The 26,397-nt window shown below is 41.9% G+C and overlaps 1 protein-coding gene across 5 annotated transcripts; it reads right to left on the bottom strand.

Moving 5' to 3' along the window:
* Positions 1-127: 127 nt before the first annotated feature.
* On the bottom strand, positions 128-21,332 carry Smim3 (small integral membrane protein 3). 5 transcript variants are annotated; one of them, XM_063232401.1, is made up of 3 exons: positions 21,223-21,241; positions 8,958-9,048; positions 128-1,451 (listed from the first exon to the last, which is right to left on the bottom strand). In XM_063232401.1, the coding sequence occupies exon 3, from the start codon at positions 1,438-1,440 to the stop codon at positions 1,258-1,260; it is 183 nt and encodes a 60-aa protein (XP_063088471.1). In that variant the 5' UTR covers positions 1,441-1,451; positions 8,958-9,048; positions 21,223-21,241; the 3' UTR covers positions 128-1,257. The 5 variants fall into 5 exon arrangements, with proteins under 5 accessions (XP_063088471.1, XP_005007058.1, XP_012996698.1 ...); XM_005007001.4 differs by lacking the exon at positions 21,223-21,241 and adding an exon at positions 20,437-20,577; XM_013141244.3 differs by lacking the exon at positions 21,223-21,241 and adding an exon at positions 19,413-19,663.
* Positions 21,333-26,397: the final 5,065 nt, after the last annotated feature.

Below are 26,397 nucleotides of genomic sequence, written 5' to 3'. Positions count from 1 at the left end.
CAGTAGAATTTTTCTTTTCCTTTCTGTTCCTACACTCAAATAGTCTCCTATGATCCACAGATTTTGCAAAATATTTTTATCTGGGTTTGGCATGTAATATGTGTTCATAGAAAGACCTCAGACATGCTCATTCTAACATTTTATTGGAAATTGGCTGAAATAAAATCAAGGAAAAACATCATTTTTACACAGTCATATTCTACTATCTTGCTATCCTCTAACATAATTTAATAAATTCTAGGATGCCCCTGATTTGGGTATCAAATACCTTGAGTGGTCTGGAAATATCACTGTATAAATATAAATCATAGCATCTAAAATAGCCATCATTACTTTAAATTGGTTCCAAATGCATTGGGAGTATTTCCTAAAACGTAAGTACCATGGGCTGGCTACAGTGCCATTGGGGGTTGGGAAGGCAGTACATTTCAAGCTAAAGTAGCAGGAGCTGGGAAGCAGTGACACAGCATCTTGGGTGTGGGATGTATAGAAGGGGCAGAGTCTGGAGCTCCTAAAATCTGGACACCAAATTTGGCCACCCTGCATTTTCCAACATTGCTTGAGTGCTAGAGTTTACAGAGACATGAGACTCCAATGCAGAAAGAAGTCCCTCACCCCAGCTCCCTTGTCACTGCCAGATAATGATATGGCCCTCTTCTAGATTACACAGGTACAAAAACTCCGGGACAGAGAAGGTTCTGGAAAGTGCTTTCCACCTCAATTCCTCTGTCAAACTCAGCCCTCCGTACCCCAACTGAGAAAATTAAAGGAGGGACAATTCAAAGAAAATAAGTTTGATCCAATGTGCGACTGGTCCCTTGGAATAAGGACAGAGTGGCTGTCCTCCTTGGTCTCATTCGAGGGGCACTGGCAAAGGCTGCTCTGTGCCCAGCATCTCCCTCACCAACTTTAAGGCATCATTGGCTTTTAGGGTTTTTGGTTCTTCAAAGCTTCTCAGCACATAGTATTAACACCTGGTGGCCTTATGGCTCACAAACAGCTTTCACCTTTGCTGAGTCTTTTGGTTCTTACAGCCCTATGAGGTAGGAAAGGTGGGGGAACACAATCCCTAGTAGAAAGATAAGGAACCTGGAACTCAGAGTTAGGTCACTCGACCAAATTTGCACAATTGGCCAGCTGTAGAATCAAAATTAGAACACAGATCTAACTCCAAAGTCCATCCCATTTTTTTTCTGAGAACAGGCTGGGAGAAGGGACCCATGTCCTCATTGCCAGCCTGATCCTCTTGAATGGTTGTCAGACAGCCCCACTGATGATCGGATGAGTCCACATTCGATAGATGATGACTGCAGTGGCTGGGCACAGCAACAAGGAGGTCATGATGACAATAGTGGCCAGGATGATGAGGACAATGAGCCAGATATCCAAGATGTGCTTAGGAAGCACAGCTTCTGCAGGGGACTGGCTGATAGCATCCATGCTGCCCCACTCTGCAACACACAGAAAAGGGAAATCAGCTTTGTGGACCATCTGCTACCCTCTTGGTTAGAAGGACACCTCCAGGGGCCACAAGCTTATGGCACTAACCAGCATGTGCTCTGTAAGTTTCCTTGATCAGTAACTATAATGGCTTCACTTACTGAAGGCTTATTAGTAGATCTATAAAAGGCACCTTACGTCTGTTAATTCATTCATTACTCACATCAACCACCAATCTCATGAAGAAGGGACTATAATAACTGTCCATTTTTGTTTCTTGGCTTTCATCCCCAGTTATGCCCATTTTGCAAACATGAAGTCAAACCCATGAAAGATGCAGAGGCCACTAATTTGATCATGGAAGTAAAAGCAGATGGGTGGAATGCTAAAGCTTCCATGCTTATTTATTAAACTACCATGCTACCAGTCTGTTTCCCTCATTTGTGAAATGAGAAATTCATTGTTTTTAATCTTGTGTCCTTTTCTCCTTCTCTGATGACATAACTCCGTCTTTTCTGAGAACCTACCTGTTCCACGGGGTTTAGTTGGGACACTGACCCTGAGCAAAGGAATGGCAATAGGACCTCAGTTTACACAGTACAAATCTCTATAGCCACACTCAGGCAGGCAAGTAGCCCAGACTGGGAAACGTAAATCCCCAGTACTTTTATGCACAAGCTCTTGGGAAAGAAGAGTCTTTCTGCTGGAACTGCTAAAGTGAAAGGATCTGGAAAGAATGGGCTCAGGGCTCCTTGTGGAGAGTCTGGACAGGAAATGGAAAGACAGATGGTGCCTTGAGGCTCATGTGAGAGCCTGAATCCAGGTGTCATTTGTAACCCTGGACATCCCAAATACATGATCCAATAATTCCCTGTTTCTATTTAAGCTAGCACCCATTTGATATCTCTCATTTGTAGATAATACTTCAGATAAGTAAGGATGTAAACTGATTATCCCCAACCATTTCCTACTATAGTGACCTTAGTGTCTTGGTAATTTTTTTCACAGCATCCAAGCTAAAAGAAATACCTAGCAGTTCTACATGTTAAGTAAACAACCAAATAAGTATTTATGTCCTAACAACTTATTAATTTTCAAAATTATGAATTAAAATAAAAATATTATTTCATTCTTAAATAGCTATTAATATGCACCTTTGGGGGACTGAGCAACTTTCCAAACTTTGAAATAAGATTGAATGATGCTATCTTCTTCTGATTCCATATTTTAAAAATCTTTTGACAGAATTTGACATATCACAGCAACCATAAAAAACTTAACTCCATAAAATGTGACACCAACAAAGGGAATGTATTTTAGTGTTAAACTATGAGCTTTCCGGATTTAGCACTTTACAAAGTGTCTGAGAGGTGTCCAATATCACTATTTCTGATAAAAAATTTAAAGATCCTATAGCACCCCCATCCTTCTCTAGCAAGTTTACTGTGGCTCCCTAGGGCACCTCAGTGCACAAATTAAGAACCAAAAGCATACAACAGGCCCTGCTCAGACAGCAGAAGGCTAGAACAACCACCAAATCTAAGTACAATCCTGTGACTCCAGGGCCAGCAAAACCCCAAAATTCAGTCCTATTTCCTTTTCTTCTCATTACTAGCCTTTCTTCTCTAATGCCTTTGGTTTGATGCTCTCTGTTGCAACCTAAGTAAGTGCCTAATCAGTGTCTCCAAAATAGAGTACACAGGATATGCATATAAGCGTGTTTCTCCATTATACATGACAGCTACCAACATAACAAAGGTGTCCACAAATGCTAGAATAAAGTGGAGTACACTATGGTTCAGATACTGGTTCATGTGTTGATTTAATTCCCATAGTGAGGTATTAACAAGTTAGAAAGATAACATGACTATAGTATTTAAAATGTAGACTTTGGGGGTGATTAGGATCGGATAAAGTCATCAGGGAGGAAGCTCCAGGATCAAATCTGGTGGTGTTCTATAAGGGGTAGCAATGACAAGATAGCCACACAGGGGCGCCCTATCTCTTGCCATGTGATGTCCTGTGCCACCCCAAGACTCTGCCAGCCACACAGCTATCTCCAGATGTACCCCTCACCTTTCTGCCAGAACTGTGAGCTAAATAAACTTCTTTTCTTTACAAAGTTTGCCTGCCTCGGGTACTTTCTTTTATCACAGAAACAAAAAATAAACTAATATATAATGGGATAACAGCAATTTGTATGCATGCATTCATTAGTTCATTTTATAAACAGGTGTACTGACTATGCGACAAGCATGTCCCAAGTACATTAAAAACACTAATTTACTAATTATTAATTTTAAAACATTAATTTATTCAATTTTCCCATGCTGGAAAACCAGCATGGAAGTTCCTCAAAAACTAAAAACAGAACCACCATGTGATCCAGCAATTCCACTTCTGGATATACACCCAAATGATTTGCATCAGTATATCCATGTCTCCATGTTTATTGCCACATTGATTACAACAGCTAAGTCACATAATCAACCAAAATGTCCATCAGTCATGAATAGATAAAGAAAATGTGGTATATGAACACCATGGCATACAGTTCCGCTTTCAGACACACACATGCAAACATCATAAAGACTAAATAAGATCCAAAATGTACAACAGACATTGTAAAATGGGAAGAAACTGTTCACAAGGAAAGAGAAACTGGGATAGGAGAAAGACGAAAAGAAGGAAGAAAAAAGAAAAATAATTATATATACAAGATAGATGTACTACTAATTTCTCTTAATTCATTGAAAAGAAAGGTTTGTGTTAATATTTTTGGAGAAATTAAATGCCTATATCTTGTACTCTGCGTAACTAATTTAAAGATAACAATACACAATGTATTAATCATTGTTACCCTATTCTTTTGGGGTTTTTTTCTCTTTAAAAATAAAAAAAAAGAAATTATGTTATTTGTGATAATGTAGATGAATCAGGAGGACATTATGTTACATGAAATAAACCAGATAGAGAAAGACAAATACTACATGTCTGCTGGGCATGGTGGTATATGCCTGTAATTCCAGTATTTGGGAAGCTGAAGCAGGAAAACTACCATGAGTTCAAGGCCAGCACGGGCTCCATAATGGGTTTAAGGCCAACCCACACTGCATAGCAAGTCCCTGTTTCAAAAAAACAACAAAAAATAGCTACATGTTCTCATTTATATTTAAACATACACATACACAAAATTAAAATATGTAGGAGCAGAACAAAATGGTGATTGCTATACCCTGATGAATGGGGACAAAGAGATGCTGATGAAAGGGCACAATGTAGCCAGGCTACTAGGGAGATAGGAAGGCCAGGAGTCTGAGACCACCCTAAGCAATTTAACTCAAAAACAGTTTTTAAGAGAGGAGGAATGTAGCTCAATGGTAAAGTGCTCAAGGCAAGGCCCTATACCCATCCCCAGTACCACACACACACACACACACACACACACACACTATAATGCTTTAGCTAAACAGGAATGATGAATGGTAAAAATAATAATAATAATATGATAATAAATTGCTGGGTGTGGTAGCACATGCTGGTAACTCCACTCAGAAGGCTGAAGCAGAAAGATCACAAGTTCAAGCCCTGCAAATTAGTAACTCAGACCCTGTCTCAAAATAAAAGTCAGGTGTGCAGCAGCACTCTGGAGGCTGAGGCAGGAAGATTGCCACAGGATTCAAGGCCAGCCCAGACTACACAGCAAGACCCTGTGTCGAAAAAAAAAAGTAAAAAAAATGCAAAGGACTGGTAACGTAGCTCAATGCAAAGGCCCTGTGTTCAATCCCTAGTATGAGAGAAAAGAGAAAAGAGGCGATGAGAAGAGAGAAGGGGAGGAGGAGAGGGAGGAGAGAGGGGAGGGAAGGGGAGGGCAGGGGCGAGAGAATTATTTAACAGTTATTAAAATAATCTGACATTGCTGAGCTCCAAAATATCTTAAATGGAAAGAAGAACACACAAGGTGCAGGATAGTGTACTGAATGGTTTCTTTGGTTCAGATTTTGTAGAATGAAGTACACAGATAGGTAAAGTATGCTCAGAGTATAATCCCGAGACAGGGTCAAGAGTGGTTACCTTTTGGGGAGTTGGACCAGAGGTGCAAGAGGTTCCTGCTTTTTATTCTTTATCCTTTTATACCATTTGCATTTTCTAAACACGAGCATGTATTCTATCATGACTGAGGGGAAAATGGAATTAGGGATTTCCTTCTAATTCTCAGTGTTAAAAGTAAATACATATATAATTTTTAAATAAAGTTATAGAATGTGACTAGATTAGTGATCACCAGATGCTACCTATGGCACATAGCCACAGTGGACTGCTTATTATTGTTTAAAGCTTTAAAACGTTCGCCATCAGTTCTGTGTGCCAAGCTAAGCAAGAATCACTTTAGCACAGAATAAAGAAAAGCCTGAGCCAGACTCCGAGTCAGGTGAGGTGGCAACGCACACCTTTTATCCCAGCACTTGGGAACCTGCGGCAGGAGGATCACTGTGAGTTCCAGGCCAGCCTGTGCTACAAAATGAGTTCAAGGCCAGCCCTGAACTGTACAGTGAAACTCTGTTTCAAAAAGACAAAAAAAAAAAAAAAAAAAAAAAAAAGAAAGAAAGAAAGAAAAGGCCTGATTTCTGGGTCTCAGTCCAGACTTGGTGAGTAAGACTGGGAGGGTGCCTTTTCCCCATCACTAGCTGACCCCAATGTGCAGCCAGGTTTGGGGGCTCCTGGGCTCCATGATCCCTGGGATTATGGACTGGGAACTGACCCCTGGGTGCTCTGCAGCCCAGCTGATCCCACCCTGGCAAGTTCCAAGACAATGGGATCTTACAGAGGAAGGAGGCACAGCCTGGCCCTGACTCAGCTATGGAGACATAGTCATTTTCAACAAGATCTGAGAAACAGAAGTGTGAGTCAGAAGAGATGAAAACAGTTCGAGAGGAAAGGGGGAGGGAGAAATATTCTCTGTGGTCTTCTGATTACATCAACAGCTCCCTTGCCTTAGGCCAGAGGAACCCCACAAGAACCCTTTCCAGTAAATCCACTAACATCAAACAGTCACTGGGACTCCAAATGCCAGGAATCTGTAATCTCCCTGACCGATTTTAACTAGCGAAACCTGTCATTTACAGGAACGCAGACTTCAGGACTCATCCACCATCACGGATGGAATGTTGAAGCGAGAGCCAGTGCTTTTCACAGATGGTGAAATGGAGATCTGCAAGTCCTCTCCACTTTCCATCCCTTCCCTTCTGCAATAATCATTCCAGTCCATCACCTGATTGTGGAACTGTCCCACCTAAAACCAAACGAAGCAAAGCAAGTTCATGAATGAAACATTTTCTGTAACCTGTAACTTCAGCTTAGGCTGTGCCAGCATTACTCACATGAAAATGAAATTGCTTTTAAAAATCCAAATCACAAAAACAAGTAGAACTGCTCCAGTACTACAGCAGGGAAGGGGAGCAGGGAAGGGGCAGGTATGGTTCCTCCCACCCTTTACCCATGCAGATCACTCCAAAAGCAACACAAAACCGGAATGCACAAAATTTATCTGGTATAAAACTGAAGTAGGTTTTTCCTCTAACTGAAAAAAAAAACCTAAGGAAATAATTTTGCCCCGTTTGTGTTGTGCTGTGTTGTGTTTTTGGTGTCCCTGTTCAGTGCAGGCTGCTCACTTGTGGCCATCATGGCTACTCAGCTTCCCCTTGACACCTCATGCTACTCAAAACACAGTTTGAAAACCACAAATCACGTTGTCCCCTGGGCCTACAGATCTGCTGCTCTGGGCTTCTGAGCCTGGCTGTCCCAGCAGCTGGGAGGACAGGAAATTCCATCTCGCTGTGTTACTTTCTCAGTCCTCAAATACCTGTCCTGCTCTCTTCATAGAATAAGGGTTCCAGACACCGCGAAAGAAAAATTTTGTCCTCGAAATAAGAACTAAGCAAGTCACGTGTGCAGCATCTTTAATTGCATGCTGGAAACTTTAGCTTTGGGAAAAAACCAAAAAGCAGGACTCTCAGCTTGGGCTAGCTGACTTCTGTGTGACCTCAGCTATCATTGGAGTGCACTTGCTTCAAAACTTGTTTCTAGTACATCTAATTAATAACTATGGGTTAATTTGCTTGTAATTTGCACCGCAGAGATATTGCTTGTTATTTCTGATGAGTATCTCACAACAGAATTTAGCTCAAATCAGTATTTTTATAACTATGGGAGGTAAGACGGTAGTTAGGCCTAACCTCTCGTCATTCTGAAATGGTGTACTTTACCTGAGTTTACCTCACCAGTTAACACTAAACTCTGACACGCAATTAATATGTTTATCTAAGAAGTTGCCTCAACCCCATCCTGAGCTCAGCCTCCAGTGGTGAATGCAGCGTGCATTGGGTCACACCTCTCCTGGGAGCCCTGGGAACTGCTGGTCCTCAGTCCACAGAGCGCAAATAATTTAATGGGGAAGTCAACAGTCTCAAAATGGCTGTGAAGTTTGTATCCACTACAAGACTGAGAAAAGGGTTAAAAAAAGTAGTACGTCCAAAAGAGAAAGAAAATGTACTTTTTCCAAAGATGAAAAATCATCCTGTGTACCAAGGTTCTTCAGCTGATTCACTTCACATAGGAAGATTCCTACTGCCTGATTAGGAGACACTACATTTTATTTCTGGACTATTTTTCTTAGCAACTAACTTCTTATGCAAAAAAGAAAGAAACATTGTTCTAAGCAACCACTCTTTTTTAAAAAAATTTGTTGCTGTTGTTATTGTTGTTATTGTTGTTGTGCTGGGGAACCAAATCCAGGGCCTTGTGCATGCAAGGCAAGAGCTCTACCACTGAGACATATCCCCAGCCCTAACCAATCTCATCATACTGCAGACTTTCTAGTTACAAGAAAAATTACATAAATTAAAAATTTCCACAAGTTAGTAGTCTTGGAACAATTGCATTCAAGCAATAACTCTAGACTATTCACTTTCCAGCTTGAGAGTTCTCCGGTAAACAATTTCTTCCTCTAACAACGGAATACTGTTTCGATTGAGTACCATCAAAACAAGTAATTCTGTCCATTATGGTCATTCATTTATTTATTCATCAAGTACTTATTATAAGTAAGACTCTCTCTTAGGAGTAAATATGATTTTTTTTATGACCCTTTGACTTCTAAGCACTGAGAAATGAAATGCCCCTCCGTTTGTTTCCTCAAACATGGAGACATTAAAAAAAAACAGCATTTAACAATTGGTACATGTTTAAATATGAAAAAATTATTTTGTTTAATGAATTTGTATTATTTGTATTTGCTTAATCAACCTAGCTTGCTCCATATGTTAATTTATTAAACCCTGGCAGTAATCCTGTAGGAGATTCTTTTGTAGCTACTGAAAGAAAAGCTGAGCAAAGTTAATCAGTCAGCAGTCACAGAGCTAAGCGAATGTACTTCAAACTCAGGCCACGTACTCACAGAGACACTACAGCTGCCTCCACCACCCACTCAAGCCCAAATGTGTAAACATGGAGCTTACCAGACTGACAGCTTTCTTCTCAGTCCAGGTCAGATTCTTGTTTTGGCCAGAGGGCTTTCCAGATTTAAAGAATTAAGACGCGATATGTCATCTGAAAAAAATCAGGATTTCCATTCTAGTAAAAGCAAATTGCACAACTGAACCAATCCTTTTATTGAAGACAACTAGAAAAGGAGGTGTTTTAAAAATCTGCTTGAAGCCACTAAGAACTAATAAACTAATTAAGAGTGGCTAGACTAGATCCAGAAGAAGGGAGAAATGGGGGACGTGAGCGTGGCATTTCAGGCAGCCTTTCCAACTAGTGGGAAGCAGAGACTGGACAGGGAGGGTGCTTCTGCCAAACTCAGGAGGTTGATGGAACAAAAGTTGGAGTCCAAGACTTCCAAGACAGTGAGAAGAAAACCTCTGCAGTCGTGCTGGGACTTCAAGAACATCTTTATTACTGAGCATGACCTGGGAGGCCAGCTTTGAATTATCACAGTTCCTGGAGACCATAATATTAAGTAAAAGAAGTCAGACACAGAAGGTTAATTATCACATGATTTCCCTTATATTAGAAACCCAAAATACAAATAAATTAAATCATAAAAAAGGACAGTTGTACAAAATAGGGAGATGGACTTCTTGGAGACAAGTAAGGGGTTCAGAGAGAGCCGGGAGATGGGAGGAGACCCAGAGGGAGGATAAGGTATCAAAATAAAAGTTGAGTTCCTCCCACCTAATAGAATTTCTCTATACAGCCCATGAACCAGCAGGTTACAGCTAACTTTAAGAAGCTAAACACCAAGGAAACAAGCTAACCACTTGTTCCTGAAGTGTTTCCAGATGGTCTTGGATAGAAATTTAACCCTTAGAGAGTTCTAGGGGAAAAAAGATTACAACATCCTTTCCTGGGTGGGGTTAATTGAGAAATCCTGGGTCAATGTCTCTCTAAGGACACTGAGATCTGCCTGGAAGAAAGCATGGCCTAAAATTTACAGGAAAGAGACTTTAAAGGCTGTGAAGAGCAGCCTGAACCTTCAGTTGACCCTGTGATTGATGATACTGTCACTATAGCTGAGACCTGCAGGCAGACAGGGGTGATGCTGAGGAACTGGTAGGGGAATACCCAGAAGGAACTGTCTAGAGAGGAACCTCCGCAGCTTCTGGCTGACCACAGAGAAGGTCAGCTGAGGAGCGCTCTGAAGAGGAGGGGGAGTATCAACAATCAGTGCGGCAAAGTTCAACTTCTGATATAAACGAAATCGTGAAAAAATGGACAAAGCTACAAACATTTGTGGAGAAGACACCCAGACAGAAAAAAGGCCAATCACTGGAGTTACTTGCTTGGTAACTGTCATGTCGTATTGCTAAAGAAAAGACAGAAACAGACAACCTCAGACCAGTTTTTCATTCTGAAAAGGTTGAGACCCAGTAAGCCAGAAACAGGTCCTGGTGGGCGACAGACTGTCCCAAAGAGAGAAGGACACCAGGGAGCCAGATGCTTGATGTCACTATGGAAGGGGACCCTCCTTCCAAACAGTAACTACCTTACATTTCATCTACCTTCCTGCAAGCTGAAGGTGTCAACTTGGATGATAAGTATAGTGTGAAAGTGTTGCTTCTGGTAAGCTAGGCACATTTTATAGCTTTTTGGAACATATTATAGGAAAATTATTGGTGTTTCTGGTGAGTTATGCACATTATACAACCGTTTAATATGAAAGGTTAGCTAAGGGATACTTTGGGAAGTTTAGAACACATTATAGGTATTTCCATTATTTCTTATGAGAAAAAAATCATCTTGACTTACAACTACCCCTTGAAAATCAAATTGAGTTCATAAGTCAAGAGTCCACTGTATAATATTGGGAATTAAAAATCTAGTAGATGAGTTTAACAGCATACTAAACATAGGGGAGAAGATTAGTGAACTGGAGCATAGATCAGGCAAAATATTTACAATGAAAGAAAAATAAAAGGATAGATGGCATAGGAAATTGGATAACGAACAGAAGAAACAGTAACAAGGTACTATATATATATATATATATATATATATATATATGAAATGTGAGAAAGGAGAATGGGAGAGAAACAACATAGAAACACACGAAAATTTTTCAAAGCTAATGAAAGACATAAATTCACATACTAAAGCAGCCTTAGAAGGATAAATGAAGTAAAACCCATAATTAGGCATATTACAATGAATCTGCTAAAACCTAAATATAAAGAAAAGACAGTTTATCTTCAAATAAGAAACAACTGGACTGATCACCCACTTCTTTAACAGAAACAATGGAACCAAACCAACAACAGAATGATTATCTTTAAAGGGGTAAAGAGAAATAACTAACGACAATTATTCTAAAATAAGACATTTTCAGAGAAAAACACAGAAATAAACCATTCGATAGCAATAACAAATAGAAGAAATGAAAGTATTTTGGTTCTTCTGACATTGTCTGAAAAATAGCAAAAGCCAATTACCATTAGACGTTAACTGGAGAGCATGTAGTATAATATTTAGAGTAGTCATTATGAAAAATAGTAAAAGTTTCCAGGGGGGAAAAGGTAACAAGGAAAACAACTTAGAACAGACAATAAAGGGAAGGCTCAATGAAAGGTGGCAGACTTAAAATCCAAAGGAACCAAGACTGTCACAGTACACAGAGATTTTCTTCCACATTCACACTGCAGAGGATGTTAAAAATCCAGACTCTGAGGCCAGTCGGCTTGGATTTTAATGTGGCTCCACATTCAAATAAGTTATGTAAACTTCCTCATGCTTCTCCTTACTCAAGTGGAAATAAAACCAAACATGGGAAATAGTATCTGCCTCATGAGATTAGGAGAAATCTACGAAATAATCATACATAGCACTTAACATCCTGCGTAAATACTCCACAAATACAAATTCTTATTATGATTAAAAATTCCTGGCTGTAGGGACTCACTAATGTAAGCAAGTATCACTAATGTAAGCAAGTATCTTCTACTTCTTCAGTTTGTCGGTATCCCAGATTTGAGCCACATCTTTATCAACAAAGATGACAGAGATACGCTGTGCTTTGGATATGGTTAGTCCTCCAAAGGCTCGTGGGCTGGAAGCTCCGTCCTCCATGTAATAATGACTCATGGGTGGTCATTAGGTCATGTGGATACCACACTCGGACAGAATTAATATCCAGTTCAGAGAAGTAGGTCAGTTGCCACAAAAGCAGGTTATAAGTCAAGGCCCCTCCATGTGCTTAATCTTTCTTACACAACCCCTTTCTGCTCTTCTGTCATGTCCTGAGCCTCCACGACATTCATCAGACCCAGCCAAACAGCTGTCAGTGTCAGGCATTTGAATCTCAGAACTGTGAACTAAATACAACTCTTACCCTGCAACTTTTCCAGCCTCAGGTGTTTTGTTATACTAACACAAACTATGAGACAGAAAACAGCCCACATTAATGATTTTTAAAAATCTGCCAGCACACAAGTTCCTACGAGGAATGTAACCATAGTATACTACAAACATGTATTTTTAAAAATGTGTAAATAGGGCATGGTGATCTACACCTGTAATCCCAGCACTTGGGAGGCTGAGGCAGGAGGACTGCTGTGAGTTCAAGGCCAGTATGGGCACATAGTGAGTTCAACGCTAGTCTGAATTGTATAGCAAGATCCTGCCTCAAAATAATAATAAATATATGTGTCTATACATACAGATACATACATTTTGTGTGTGTGCATACACACACACACACACACATCTAAGGGATGCCGGAAGTGGGAAGGAAGGTGATTAAGAAATGTCACTTACATGCACCAACTCCTTATGATGAAAGTAACCATTATGCACTACAAAGCTGTACTAATAAAAAATTATTGTTAAAACAGTACTACTTTTTTAAAAATTGGCTGGGGATACAGCTCAGCGGTACAAGCACCTGCCTGGCAATCGCAAGGTCATGAGTTCAATTTCCGATATGAAATAAGTAAATAATAAATCAACCCACACAGTGATTAAACTAACCTGTTCCTCCACTACAAGCACAAAACTGGTACAGTTAACAATTCAACCTAATTCAATAAACATTTATGGCACTATGATTAATACTAGAGGTCATGGAGTCAGCATAACAGTATCGATAAATCAAATACAGTTTTTGCCCTTAAACAGTACATTGTTTTCAGAAAAGGGAAAAAAATCCAACTAATTACAGAAAAGTGCAAAGTACTCAGCTGCCAAGCAAAAAAGTGAGCACTATCCTGATGGTACAAACCACCTGCTATCAGAAAAAGGAGAGTGGACTGTACACAACCCCGGAGTCAGGGACCTTGGTGTGAAGACCGCCTTCTGCCCTCAGTGGATTGTGACACTTTTGCTAACCTTCAATTTTCTCATTTGTGAAAAGGAGATACTAAAAACACTACAGCAAAGCATCCTATTGTGAAGATAAGAGTGAGACCGGATGTACACTCCTAGAACATAGCAGATGCTCAAAAAATTAATCTTCATCTCTTTGTTTATCCTAAGTAAAGCAGAAAAATTTATAGTGAAGGGAGCATCTGATGTGGGCTTGGAGGCATAACAAGAATTCAAAAGGCAAGAAGCAGGGCAAAAGCAGGCTGAGCACAACAGACATCCTCAACAAAGCCCAGACGTGATGAAGCCATGTGGCGTGTTGGAAGCCCGTGCAGTTCTCCTGGCTCTGACAGGAGGCTTAACAACTTTGAGCGTTAGTTGCCTGATTTCTAAAATGGGAATAATAACAGTGCAGACAACTTCCCTGGATGCAGTGCACTGGACTGACATAAGCTAACAGACAGGAAGCACTGCTGCAGTGTGGATCCTAAACGTCCTCTCTAAGGCCCACGCCTTAGAGGCTTAGACCCATCTGGATTCTATGGGGAGGTGGTAGAAATTTTAAAAGGCGGAGCCTAATGGGAGGTCTTCTGATCATTGGGGATGCTCCCCACAAGGGGCAGTGTGACCACCAGCGCTTCTTCCCTCCTCTCGCTTTCCAGTTGCCATGAGGTGGACAGCTTTCCCCACCACATGCTCCTGCTGCAATACTCTCATTTCCCCTGGGTCCAAAAGCAACAGGAACAATCGATCATGAGCAGGAACCTCCAAAACAGTAAGCCAAAGCAACTTTTCTCTTTATAAGTTTATTATCTTGGGTATTCTTAAAGCAACAAAAAACAGACTGACACATTCAGGACGATGCCTGGTGTACATAGGGAGGGCTTCACAGAATACAGAGTAAAGACTCCTTTAAGAGGTTCAGAGGCCCTACCTTAATTAGGGTGCCATGAATGCTCTACAGCTGACCTGAGCACAGTGTAAGAAACCACAGTGACAAGTTTCATACGCAAATAGCCTTTGATGTCTGTCCCAACTTTGGACTTCCTCTGGAAACAGCACACCCTTCACATCTGAACTGCAGCTAACAGTTAACTTTTGAGCGACTGCCAATGGCTCTCCAACCGGTTTTACAACCAAGGAACCTATTGAGGAAGAAGGCCCTAAAGAAATGACTTCCTGCTAGGAGGCAAGCTCAGTCTCTGCAAAGTGAGAGAAAAGGCAGGCAGAAGCAGGTGGCACCTTGCAAGTATGACCCTAGTCTAGGCCTGCCAGAGCTCTAAGCACGTGGTGACCACTGTTTCCTTTCCACTAGACGTCAGGCCACAGATCGGGGAGCAAAAACCAGCTCTGAGTCACTGACGCTGGTGAGTCTGAAGATGCAAGACTCTTGAAATGTCTTGCAGGATGTGAACCACTGAGGCTGATGTGAAACCACTGAGGTTTCCAGAGCACTGTCCACCATTCAGGAGCCTTTCTCAGGCTGCATCCTCAGAAGCTGCTCGAGGAAGAATGTAACCAAATAGACACAGGGCAACTCATGTTCCACAAGAGGCCCTATTGACCACCGTCAGCCTGAGTACCAAATGGTTGGTTCTCTGTTTGATTCCACTGAAGACTTCTGTGCCTGCTGTTCCCTCTCCTTAGGATGCTGAGAATGCTTCAAATGGGCCCCGCCCTATGTCTCGTCATGCAAGACATCATCTTAAATGTCACACTCTAAAGTTTTTCCAGATCCACTCTGTTAAGCTACCGCTCCTCACCTGCCAGCCATGCTCTGTCTCACATCCTGTTGTGTTTTCTTCCTATGCTTTCCATAATCTAATACTCACCTGTTTGTTTTTACTGGCTTTCATTCGTAACAGGCTGAAGACTTGTTCCTCTAACCTCTCAGATATAAGCACACAGAGAGAAAAAGCTCATATTTTGTTTGCTGATGCATCCTCAGCATCCATCACACTGTAAATGCCAGTAAATATGAGCTCAGTAGAAGAATGAACATGGGCCTGGATATGTCAGATCTGAGCTCAATTCAGGGAACTTAATTAGCAGAAGAGATCCAGAAAGCATCCTATCCCTCCAGAAACTTCAACAATTGCAAAAATCAGAATCACATCTCCAAAAAAAAACACCACTTGATATCATCATTTTCTGGGCTCTTGCTATAGTCAAGAAGAACTATAAATAAGACACACATGCAAACATCATATTGTTTCATTAGTGTAACAAGTTGAAAGAAAAAACATATGTGTATGCATATGTATACAAAAAATAGTTAAGACAGTTATAGTATTGATTTCTGAGTTCATTGAACAAAAAGATTTGTACTGATATTGTTCAGACAATCGAAGGCAAATGTCTTGTGCTCTGGGTGAATGATTTTAGGATGACAATCTGCAATATATCTACCATTGTTACCCCAACTGACATGCTTTGAAATTTTGTTATAGTTGTGTTTTCATCTTCATTTTTGTCTTCTTCTTCTCCGCCTCCTCCTCCTTCTGCTTCTCCTTCTTTTTCTCTTTCTCCTCCTCCTCTTTTTTCTAATTATCTTTGAATAAAATGGATTTGGAAAAAAAAAGAGAAGAAGAACTGGGAATGGAGGTCTCTTCCTTTTCTACCACCCTGCACATTCCAGGCAGAGGACGGCCTTTCACAATCAAATCCTCTAGGATTCCCTCTTGTTGATTCACTTGGGTTGGAGAACTCAAATTTTAATTTTGATTTCCAGTATGCAGAAGTTGGGGAGATTTGCTTCCCAAGTTATAAACTTTTCTTTCTCTGTTCTTAGAAGAGGGTAGGGAGAAAGACAAGAGAGGAGGCAGGTTTCCTACACCAACTCCAGTATAAGAACACCCCAACGTCACATTTACTCTTGGAAATAGCTCTCCTCCCCTTGCGTAATGCTTAGCCTCACACATTCACCAGCCAGCGCATACTCATGCCACCAGGGCATTTGCTCCAAGGAAAAGGGCCAAAAGAATCAGATATCTTTCTCTGACGACCCAAGGTCCCTGAAAAATATGCTTATCATTTCACCCCGACAAACCCCTTCCTCTTCCAAAATTCATAATGGGTTTAAAGACATATTCCCTGCCTAACTTTCTATCTGTCCTTCTGTGGCTGGAAAAACACCAAGATGCTTATTTCAAAGAGATGAAAATTGAAGCCAGCACTGTTGAAGATTAAGCATGCCATCTGAAAGCCAATCACAATGTCTCAAAAACCAAGAGAGAGCCAGCAAAAGAAAACATCCAGGCAAATCTGCAGCATCCTGCCTAAGATATTACCTTCCATCACTGCTATCTGCAGTGACTAAGGGCTGCTGTGTGTCCAGGAGAGGGACTACAGGGGTCCGGTGATAGAGCCATGCCCTGAAGCACTCACCGTCCCAAAGACGACACCCCCTTTTCTGGTGCTACCAAAGATGCTCAATCTCAGGGCTCCCCCAACCTTAAGTATGTAAAAAGAAAGTGTGATTCAGAAACAGAGCCCTGAGAACACAGGCGAAAGGAATTTTATAGGCGGGATTACAACTAAGGACTTTGAGATGGGAGATGATCCTGGATTATCCAGGTGCCCAACCTCATCACCTAACTCCCTAAAAGTGAAGAGGAAGGCAGAAGAGGGGGTCGGAAAGCTGGGACATGCAACAGGCTAGTTCCCTGTTGTTGGTTTGAAGATGGAGGAAGGGAGCTAACAGCCAAGGAAGGCAGCAGCCTCCAGAGACAGAGAATGGCCTAAATTCACAGCAAGAATGTGGTGGCCTTGGGCCTGCACCCACAGGAAGTACACTCTGCCAGCAATTCGGAGAAGGGAGAAACCGATTTTCCCTTATACTCCCCTAAAGAAAAGCAACCTGATGACATCTTGATTTTATTCTTGTGACACTCATTTATCCTAGTAAGCCACAGAACTATAACTGAGTTTAAAAGGTTCAAAACTGCTACATTTAAGCAGTAGGAAATCGTTCCAGCGGCATGGGAAAACAAACACATGGTGCGACCCTGAGTAAATCGCTCTTTCTGACTGGACCTCTGTTTTGTTCTCAGTCATTTGGAATAATGGACAAGCTGATTTCTGAGATTCTGGTTCGCTCTGGAAGACTGACCACTCTCCTGACACGTGCCACCCCACCCCAGCCAAGTACTCATTTGGAGGGACAGGAGTGGAAGGCCACCAAAGAAAGAAAAGAGAAGAGTGAAAGAAAAAATAATCTTCAAAAAGCCTTCAAGGTATTTTCTAAGATACCCCCTACAGGCACAGAGCAGAAAGGTCTATTGTTCCACTTGTTACTTTCTTGACTTTACCCCAAAGTAATGAAGTGGGAAGTCTGGGAGATAAAGAAAGCTCCAGGATCAATAGGCAGACCCAGCTCAGAGCACTGAGTGAAGGATTTCACTCAGCCTTGTGGATGTCAGGTGTCGGTTAGGGAAGGAATCAGGACTAGTGATATGTGTGCCAGGTATCTGTCATCATTAAATGAAAGGTTTGGGGAAAACCAGTTTAATTTTCTCTGTCTCTCCTTCTCCTCCTCTGTTTCATTCTCCCTGAACCTATGTAATGAGTTATCAGCCAGTCACATACTCAATCAGCAAAGCAGAGCCCCCAAATAAGAAAGCTACACCTATACACACTCAAGTAAATATATTCCATATTGCGGATTGAACCCAGTGATGCAGCACATTGCTAGCATGTGCTGCATCACTGATCAGGCCTGTTTAGCACTTCGATACAGAATCTAGGTTGTATAGAACTGGACTTGAAATTGTGGCACACTTGGCCTCAGCCTCCTGGACACCTGGGATTGCCTGTGAGCCACCACACCCAGCTTCTCCACACAACCAAGCAATGTAAAGTACACGTTTTGAATCCGGCTTGCTGCTGTTGAATATGCCAGCCAACTCTTAACTCTGACCTGCTCAACACTGAGCCTTTACCACTTCATTCTCTCTCAAGCCACCTTTTGCCTCCCTACTGAGCTATAAGAGGTCCTGAGCTCCTAGTAACCCACTAGTGTCCTGGCTATAAAGGTCTCATCTGACTTCCTCCAGATTCCTGCCTTCCTGGCAGTCAGTTACAGAAGCGGATCTTGAAATCTGGTTCCCCAAATTCCAATGACATTCACCTCCAGAATAGACGGTAGAGTCAGCTTACTGGGTGACCACACCTACACCTCATGGTCATTTCCTTTCCCTGAAGCTCCACTGTCTCATACACTGTGTTAAACGAAGACAGCAATAGTCCCTCTCCAACAAGACCATATTAGAGGCTAAATTAATGAGTGCACGTAAAATGCCCACAGCATGCACTCAGTTGGTGTCCAGTAGGATGGCAATGCCATTATTCAGCACACCTGGCCAGTCAGGGTGGCCTTCAGGAGGGTGTGATGATGTCAGCACTTACTCCTATAAATCCTGGGTGGGAATGCTTACATCTGTCTTTGCACTGTCAATGGTGGCTGTGTAATATCAACCAAAATAAAAACCCCTTTCCTTGGCAGTACTTCCTTCATTTGTATATTTTAATCCATAGAGTAAGGGCAAAAACACATTTATAGCAGAGGACAGAATACAGCTGGGAAAGCAGCCGAGGTTGTGACTTACCCCTTAACCTCTGTCTGTCACCCAGCATCTGATTCAACCACACTCCCCAGAGCCTCTTAATGTTTTGTGTCTCTGACACCTCAGCACAGCTCTGTGGTTCTCGGTACCAAAGAAGGGGAATTCCCATTTTGTGCAATGGATCCCACAGCTCCAAGAGGTCAGTGCCTAGTCACTCCACCAAAATTTACAACCTCAGGGTGACTGGAGACAGGAGGTCTCCGGTGCAATGGAAAAACACTTCTTGGCTTTTCGGGTTCTCAGTGTAGGGGTACATGCTGTCCTCAAGCTCAGCAGGGCTGTGCGGTGTGTTTGGACAGTTGGTGAGTGATTGTACAGCACCAGAGCACGCCGCCCTCACCCACAAACACGCGCTCTACTTCTTTACAGAGGGGGGAAGAGGAAATCCGGAGAGGGAAATGCCCCAGCCACCATAACGCAGGAATTCCTGAAACCTTTCTAGAGAACTGTTCTTCCCACCCACTCCCAGCCCAGCCCCAACCAGGTACTCACAGTCCCTCTGGACTTTTCTGGGCACCAGAAAGCCCAGCAGATAGAGGAGGAAAGACTGAGTGGCTTCCCAGGCTGCAGCCTGGAGCTCTGAGGAGCCTGGAATTCACTGTCTACAATCTGGAACCATTAGCCCCAGGCGGCACCAGACTTGGTGCTAGTCAAGAAGAAACACTGAAGCTGCACGAATAGGAGTCCTGCCAGGTCATTCCAAGAAAATAACTACTCTTGACGTTTCCAGGGCTTTTAAGGTTCCCACCGACCAACCTCTCATTCAGTCAGCACTGATCGAGCACTTTCTATTTGCCAAGCCCTGTGCGTCAAGTGCCTCAGAGATAATACAGTAGATAAGCAACTTTGCATGCCAGAAACCGGGCGGAGAGGAGCGGTGCAAAAGAACCAGCAATTAGATACTTTCTAGCTAAAGCAGCTAATACCCCGAGGAGGGAGAGCTGGTGGGGGTGCGGGGATCCCTCTCCACTTTTCACACATCCTTTGTCCTTTGCTTTGTGTCCAGAAAAGAGCGTTTTCCACGCTCCACAGATGGAGACACCAAGACTCAGAGAGAGGACGGTGAAGCAGCTAGGGACAGAGCCAGGACGAGAACCCACCAGTCTTGACTCTAAATTCCCGCGCGTTCTACGCGGGGCACTGCAGAAAGGAATGCCGCGATTCTGGGGGTTGCTAAGACCCCAACACAGCGCAGCGCCCCAGCGCCGACCCCGGGCCGGGAGAGCGGATCCGCAGCGCCGGGAGGATGAAAGCGGGAGTGGGGAGCCCGGCGTAAAGCCCGGGCGGTGGAGCTGGGGCGCCCCCACCGAGTTCAGGGTCCCCGGAGGCCCGAAGCTCTGTGCAGAAAGGGTGGCTGGAGCCTGGGGTTGAGGGGACGCCAAGGGAACGGGACGAGGGGCTGCAGGGAAACGAGCCGGGCGAGGCACGGAGGGGCGCGGGAGGTCGCGGGGTCGCCGTGGCGAGGGCTGCGCGCAGCCAGAGCCCCACCGCCCCCCACCCCGGCGGCCTCACTCACCCGGCACCGCGGCCGGTCCGCGGAAAGCTCCCGGCGCAGACACCGCCCGGCGCTCCTCCCGGTCCTCGGCTCGCCCGGGATCCGGCCCCGGAAGCCGCCCCCGGCCCCGGAATCTCTGCCCCAGCCAGCGCCAAGAGCGCGCCCGACCGCCCGAGCCCGGGAGCGCGCAGGAGCCACCGGAACGTGGGGCTCAGCACCCGGCGCGCCGAGCTCCACCTGCGCGCCCGCCGGGGACCCAGCGCCCCGAGAGCCGGCGCCACTCCCTGGCCTCCTTGGCCGGCCCGGGGAGAAAGGAACTTCGAAGAGAAACAGAGCGCGGAGGCTCGGGTTCCCTTCCACCTCGGCGCGCGCTCCCCCCTGTGGCCTTAAAGAGATTACGGGGTTCCTGAGGGTCTGCGCTCGGAACTGTAAAGCCAGAGGGTTGGCCTGCAACGAGCTGGACCCCAGAAAGTCTAGCTAGTGAGTTTGGATAGAAGACTCAGGCTTCATGCTTTGCAATGGGCTGAGCACAGGATCCTTAAAATCTCAGCCTCTCTGTGCACAGGGTCACAGCGCCGGTCTCCCAGCCCTCCTGAGCATCGACTTGGAAGACCAGTGTCAGACTGTTGCTGTCTGCCATGAACGTGTTTATTTTGTGATAACAGCGATCCAAAGCCCATTAGGGTTCAGTATCTGAGCGGCTTCTGAGCGTCCCCTCTTTGTTGGTGGCTCAGGTTCCAAGCAGCACAGTGCGCACCCGCCAACCCGCAGAATAAGAAAACTCTCCCATCTCGCCTTGGCACTCACACTTAGTAATTCAGCGACAGGTTTTCTCCAGCCTTACTCTTCTGAAAATGAGGAGCGTAGGCCTTCACTGCCAGTGCGGACTTGAAAGTCCTGGAGCTCAACTGTGCCCCAGTTCTTCCCTCACCCAGTGGACACAGTAAGCCCCGCACTTCAGTCTACTGTTTTCTCTGGCTTTGGGATGAGGTCAGCACAAACGACATCAAATCTCATCACCAGATGCCAGGGAGTTTTGTGAAGATGAAGGGAATTGTCATGAGAAGCAATCTGGCAGGAATTCTAGGGCTCATCAACCAACTGCAGGTCTTTACTGCGAAGAGGAAACGCAGGGTCCTAAAACTAAGCGTGACACAATTCTGACCTCTTTAGAATAAGATTTAACAAGGAAGAGTAAATTTAAAAAGGACAAACTTCTTAAACACGAATTGCTCCCTGGTTAGTGGAAGTGGCGCTGGGGGATCTTTCGGGCGGACAGCTGGTATCTGAAGGTGCCAGGCTTTCATGCTGGGTTCTTTCCAAGACTGGAGCCAGAATCTGGGGAGCTTAGTCTGCCATTCCCTTTCAGCAGGGCATTAGGATCTCTTTGATACCAATTTTGCTCGGAGACCCAAAAACTTAAGCCAAAAAGTAAGTTCAAATGCTCTAAAACTAGGAAAGTATAGAACATTGTTCGCCGCCTCCACTGGACTGACTTTGAATCATAGCCACGCTTTTTTCATTTTTCACTTATGCAAGTATTTTATTAAATTGGAGAGAATAATGTGGCATTAACATCACAGTTTCCTCACCTGTAAAACAGTAACATGAGAATTAGTCCTCCTGTCTGATACGATTATGAGTAATTTTATTCATTATTTATTTTCATTCAAGTTTATCCATTGGATATCTCCTACACATTCTAGGCACCAAGAGATAATTATCTTTATTTACCCAGCTTACATCTAGGAAATTCAGATTACACTCTCCATGATAAAACACTTTCTATCACACTATCACGTTATCTCTTTTTATGTTTTTCACGGTTTTTCAAACTGATATAATCTTGCTTATTTGTTTCTCAGGAAACTAGAATACACCACACAGAGTAAACATACTTTTGCCTCTTATTTCTACATGCTTTAGAGTGGACAGACCTTTGGGTTTATGTTACTATGTGCTCCGCTTTACCACTGTAAGAAACGTCAAAGGGATGTGTGGCCGTAGAAAGATTTATAGACAGGCATGGTGGTGCACACCTATACTCCCAGCACTCAGGGAACTATACTCATAGTATATTGCACTATACAGCCTGAACTGTATAGTGAAACTCTGTCTCAAAAAGAAAGAGAAAGAAAAAAAGAAACAAAGAAAGAAGAAACAAAGAAAAGAAGGACTTACTTAATATGATTGCTTTTGACATTTGCTGATCAACAAGATATTTTATTTCAAACCACCAGCCACTTGCCTAATATCTCTATTACTGGAAATAAGAGTTAAGTCACAAATTGCAATTTTTATGGCTCTTTGATACCATACCAAGAATTAAAATAGCAAAGAAACATGCATATGAATGATTACAAGTATGATTTGATTTATCAAAGAAAACAAAAAAGTTTGTCTAGAAATAAATGGGCCAGAATTTGAAAGATTAGTAAAGGACAAATTTTTAATGACCAAGTTGTATCAGTTTAAGGAAAAGAAAACTGTATCTTTTGTTTTATCATAACTGTTAATAGTAAGTCTGGGGAAAAAAACAATGAAATATGTTAAAAATTTTACTAACTTGGCTTTGTTTTAATGGACTTACTCATAAGATTTTTTTAAAGGTTGGGAATTTTTTACTGTCAACTGTTACCTCAATGTGAGAGTATAATTTGATTTTATTTTTCTCTACTTGAAAATGACAAATAGTGGCAGAATATTTCACTTTTGACAAGAAATAATGTTATTTTCAGTTACCGTGTCCAAATAGAAGATACACTATAATCTAAACAGAACAATTTTTCTTGCTTTGTACTGACTGTCCTTGATTATTTAAAAACAAACAAAACAACAGCTAAAGTACTTCATTTTGAAATATCGGAAGTTCCTTATAATTATGTCTTCAGTTACGTTTACCTGGATATAGCATGTCATCATTAGTCCCAGGCATCTGCCTTGATGATTCTTTTCTGGAAATTATTTTTAATGCTACCTTACCAAGATCAGTTCCAGAATTTAGAAAAATGTAATTTTAACGTGTTTTTTACATGCCAAATCGTCTTTGGTGATTCCTAGATGTCTTAGATACTAAAGGTTTAATATTTTACTCTGCACCTTATAACACATACTGTGTTATTCACAGCGAGACAGATGCTAGTATCAATTATGTTCATATTTCTTAATTCAATAATAATACAAGAATTACAATACATACTTAGCCTACAAAATAAAATAGGTTATACAACAAAAAAGTAAAGGTGATCTTTCCTATGTTACTTTTTATTACAATTATTAATACATAGTAATTGTACAAATTAGGTTTGACTATGACATTTCATTATACGCATAGATTGTGTATTTTGAACATATCCACCCTCCTCGGGAGTCCTCCTCTATAGTCTTCTCCCTGTGGTCCCTTTCACTCTCCCTTCCCTAGCGGGAAGGGAGACCCCGTTTATGGGAGAACATATGAGATACTTCTCTTTCTGTGTCAATCTTATATCTCTTTAGCATGACAACTTTCACTTCCATCTATTTTCCTGCTAATGACCTTATTTCATTCTTTGCTATGGCTGAATAATATTCCAATATATGTAATACCACATTTTCCTTATCCATTCATCTGTTGACAGGCATATAGGTTGATTCCATAATTTAGCTATTGTGAATAACACCACGAAAAATAGTATGCAAGATTTCCTTTTGCATGATGACTTCATTTCCTTAGGTTATATCCTCAGAAGTGATATAGCTAGATCTTGTGGTAATTCTAAATTTAGCTTTTTGAGGAACTCCATACGGTTTCCCATAATAGATGCACTAATTTATATTCTACATCAATAGTGTATCAGAGCTCCTTTCCTCACACCCTCACCAACAGTTTCCCTATGTAACTTTCTAAAGTAGATCTATCAGTGTCCCTGTATTCACAGTATATTCTTAACCCTTCAGGAGACACTGAAAAAAATCTGCAACCCAACAGAGGAATTTATTCTACTCTAGTTTGATAAATAAACTACTTGTAATAATCTAATAAAAATTATAACAGGTAGTTTTTGCTTTTCATCTGTGCTTGCCTGAAGAGATCTGGTACTCTATATACTAGATTCTTCAACAAAAACAGTCCTAATGCCTTTGTAAAAAAGATTGCTCCGGGGACTCATAACTGGACAAAGACTTGTAGATCCAGGCTTCTCAGGCTGAGCCAACCCCAGATAGACATCTATAGACTGGAGTATAGAATTATATCAGGATGCTAGAACACATTTTAGTCCAGAAGGGACTGACCACGGAAGTTCACTGCTGATTTGTGAGTCAATAACAAATCACATAAGCCTAATAGGCTAATAAGGGAAATATAATAATGCTTATTTGTTTTGCCATACTGTTGCATTGTTTTTAACGTGGTTTTCTGATGTGCATGAGGAAATCCTTTCTTTCATTTTTAATTATTTGCTTTCTTATTATCTGTTGATAATCTTCAATATAGTAAGCTATGTGTATGCAAGCTGAAGTGAAATATTTTTGAATGTCTTGTTCCTATTGATTCCTCAAAATTCAGAAATAAGTATTTTTACTAAATCCCTAGCTATGTAACTATTTGAATAGATTCAAAGAGTCAGTTTTCCTGTTTACTAGAATGTGTTAGACAAATCTATTATATAATCAAAGCCTACAAAGAATTTCACACTTCAGTATAAATTTTCTTTTAAAAGCTTATAATGTCACTGTTAAGGAACAAAAGTTATACTTTGTATGGAAGGAAGTATGAAGATTAATATTGATTGTCAGTTTCTTTCAATTGATACCCTAAGGGAGGGGTTGGATTTCGAGAGTGGTTCTTTCCATCTCTTTGATGCCCAGCTGTCATGAAGTGAGCAGCTTTCTTCTGCCAAGCCATTCTAGTGTAACATTTCTGCCTCCTTCTCACAGCCCTAAGAGCAATGGAGGCAGCTGACCACCGGCTGAAACCTACAAAGCCAGGACCCAAAATAAGCCTCTTCTCCTTTAAGCTGTTTGTATCAAGCATTTGGTGATAGCAACAAAAAGCTGACTCATAAAGGAAGCAAAGATACAAAGCCCTCTGGGGAAACTGATCTGTTATTTGTTCTTAGCTTACAAGATCCCAGCATTATGCAAACAAGACATTAAGGAAATTCATTTGCCAGCAGACCAGCAATGTGAGCAAATGGTGGAACTTTAAGAACAAAGGTTATCAGTCACTTTGGGGTAATGTATGTAAAATATGATGGAAATTAATTTATTCGCATAGATTTGCTGGTATGGAAATAAATGAGCAAAGGGAGCTTAAACAAAAATATCAATTGTTACACTAATATTTATTTCATATGAAAGAAGTAAGGTACAATAAAAAAATTCTTAAATATGAAATCCATTAAAAACACACACACACACAATTTAAAAAGTGTAAATCTTGGGCCAGGGATTTAGCTTAGTGGCATAGGCACCTGCCTGGCAAGCGCAAGGTCTCAAGTTCAATTCCCGGTACCAAAAAATAAAAAAATAAATAAATTTTAAAAATAAAAATGTATAAATCTATAACTGCATCAATATTAAGCATGAATAGGCAGAATGCTAAGAAGATAAGGAGAAGTCAACCAAGACTTCTCGTTCCAGTTCTAAGGTTGTTCCTAGGGCAAAGTGTGTACTGGGGAATGGATTATGTTAAATCAGAGTTCTTTGGGGAGATAGAACCAATTGGATACATGCATGGAATGGAGGAAGAGAAGGAGAAAAGAGGAAGACAGAGAATGTATTTTAAGGAATTGGCTCACATAACTATGAAATATGTCAAGTCCAAAATCTGCACAATAGGCCAAAAAAGTAGACATCCAAAAACATGTTTTAGACCCAGAGTCCAAAGAGAGTCAGCTAGTCAAATTCTGAGGTCAAGTACATTATGGAAGATAATCTGCCTGATTCAGAAGCTGCTGAGTTAAATGTTAATTTCGACTCAAAATTACCTTCATGCCCCCT

The sequence above is a fragment of the Cavia porcellus genome, unplaced genomic scaffold, assembly GCF_034190915.1.
Source record: "Cavia porcellus strain 051 isolate PalLab524CR breed Dunkin Hartley unplaced genomic scaffold, mCavPor4.1 scaffold_21, whole genome shotgun sequence".
Lineage (NCBI taxonomy): Eukaryota > Metazoa > Chordata > Mammalia > Rodentia > Caviidae > Cavia > Cavia porcellus.
The sequence above is the reverse complement of the archived record's forward strand: the minus strand, read 5'-3'. Positions and strand labels throughout refer to the sequence as shown.

Bases quoted from the DNA above. Each gene is read 5' to 3' on its own strand.
- Smim3 (XM_063232402.1), bottom strand. From the start codon at position 1,440: ATGGATGCTATCAGCCAGTCCCCTGCAGAAGCTGTGCTTCCTAAGCAC.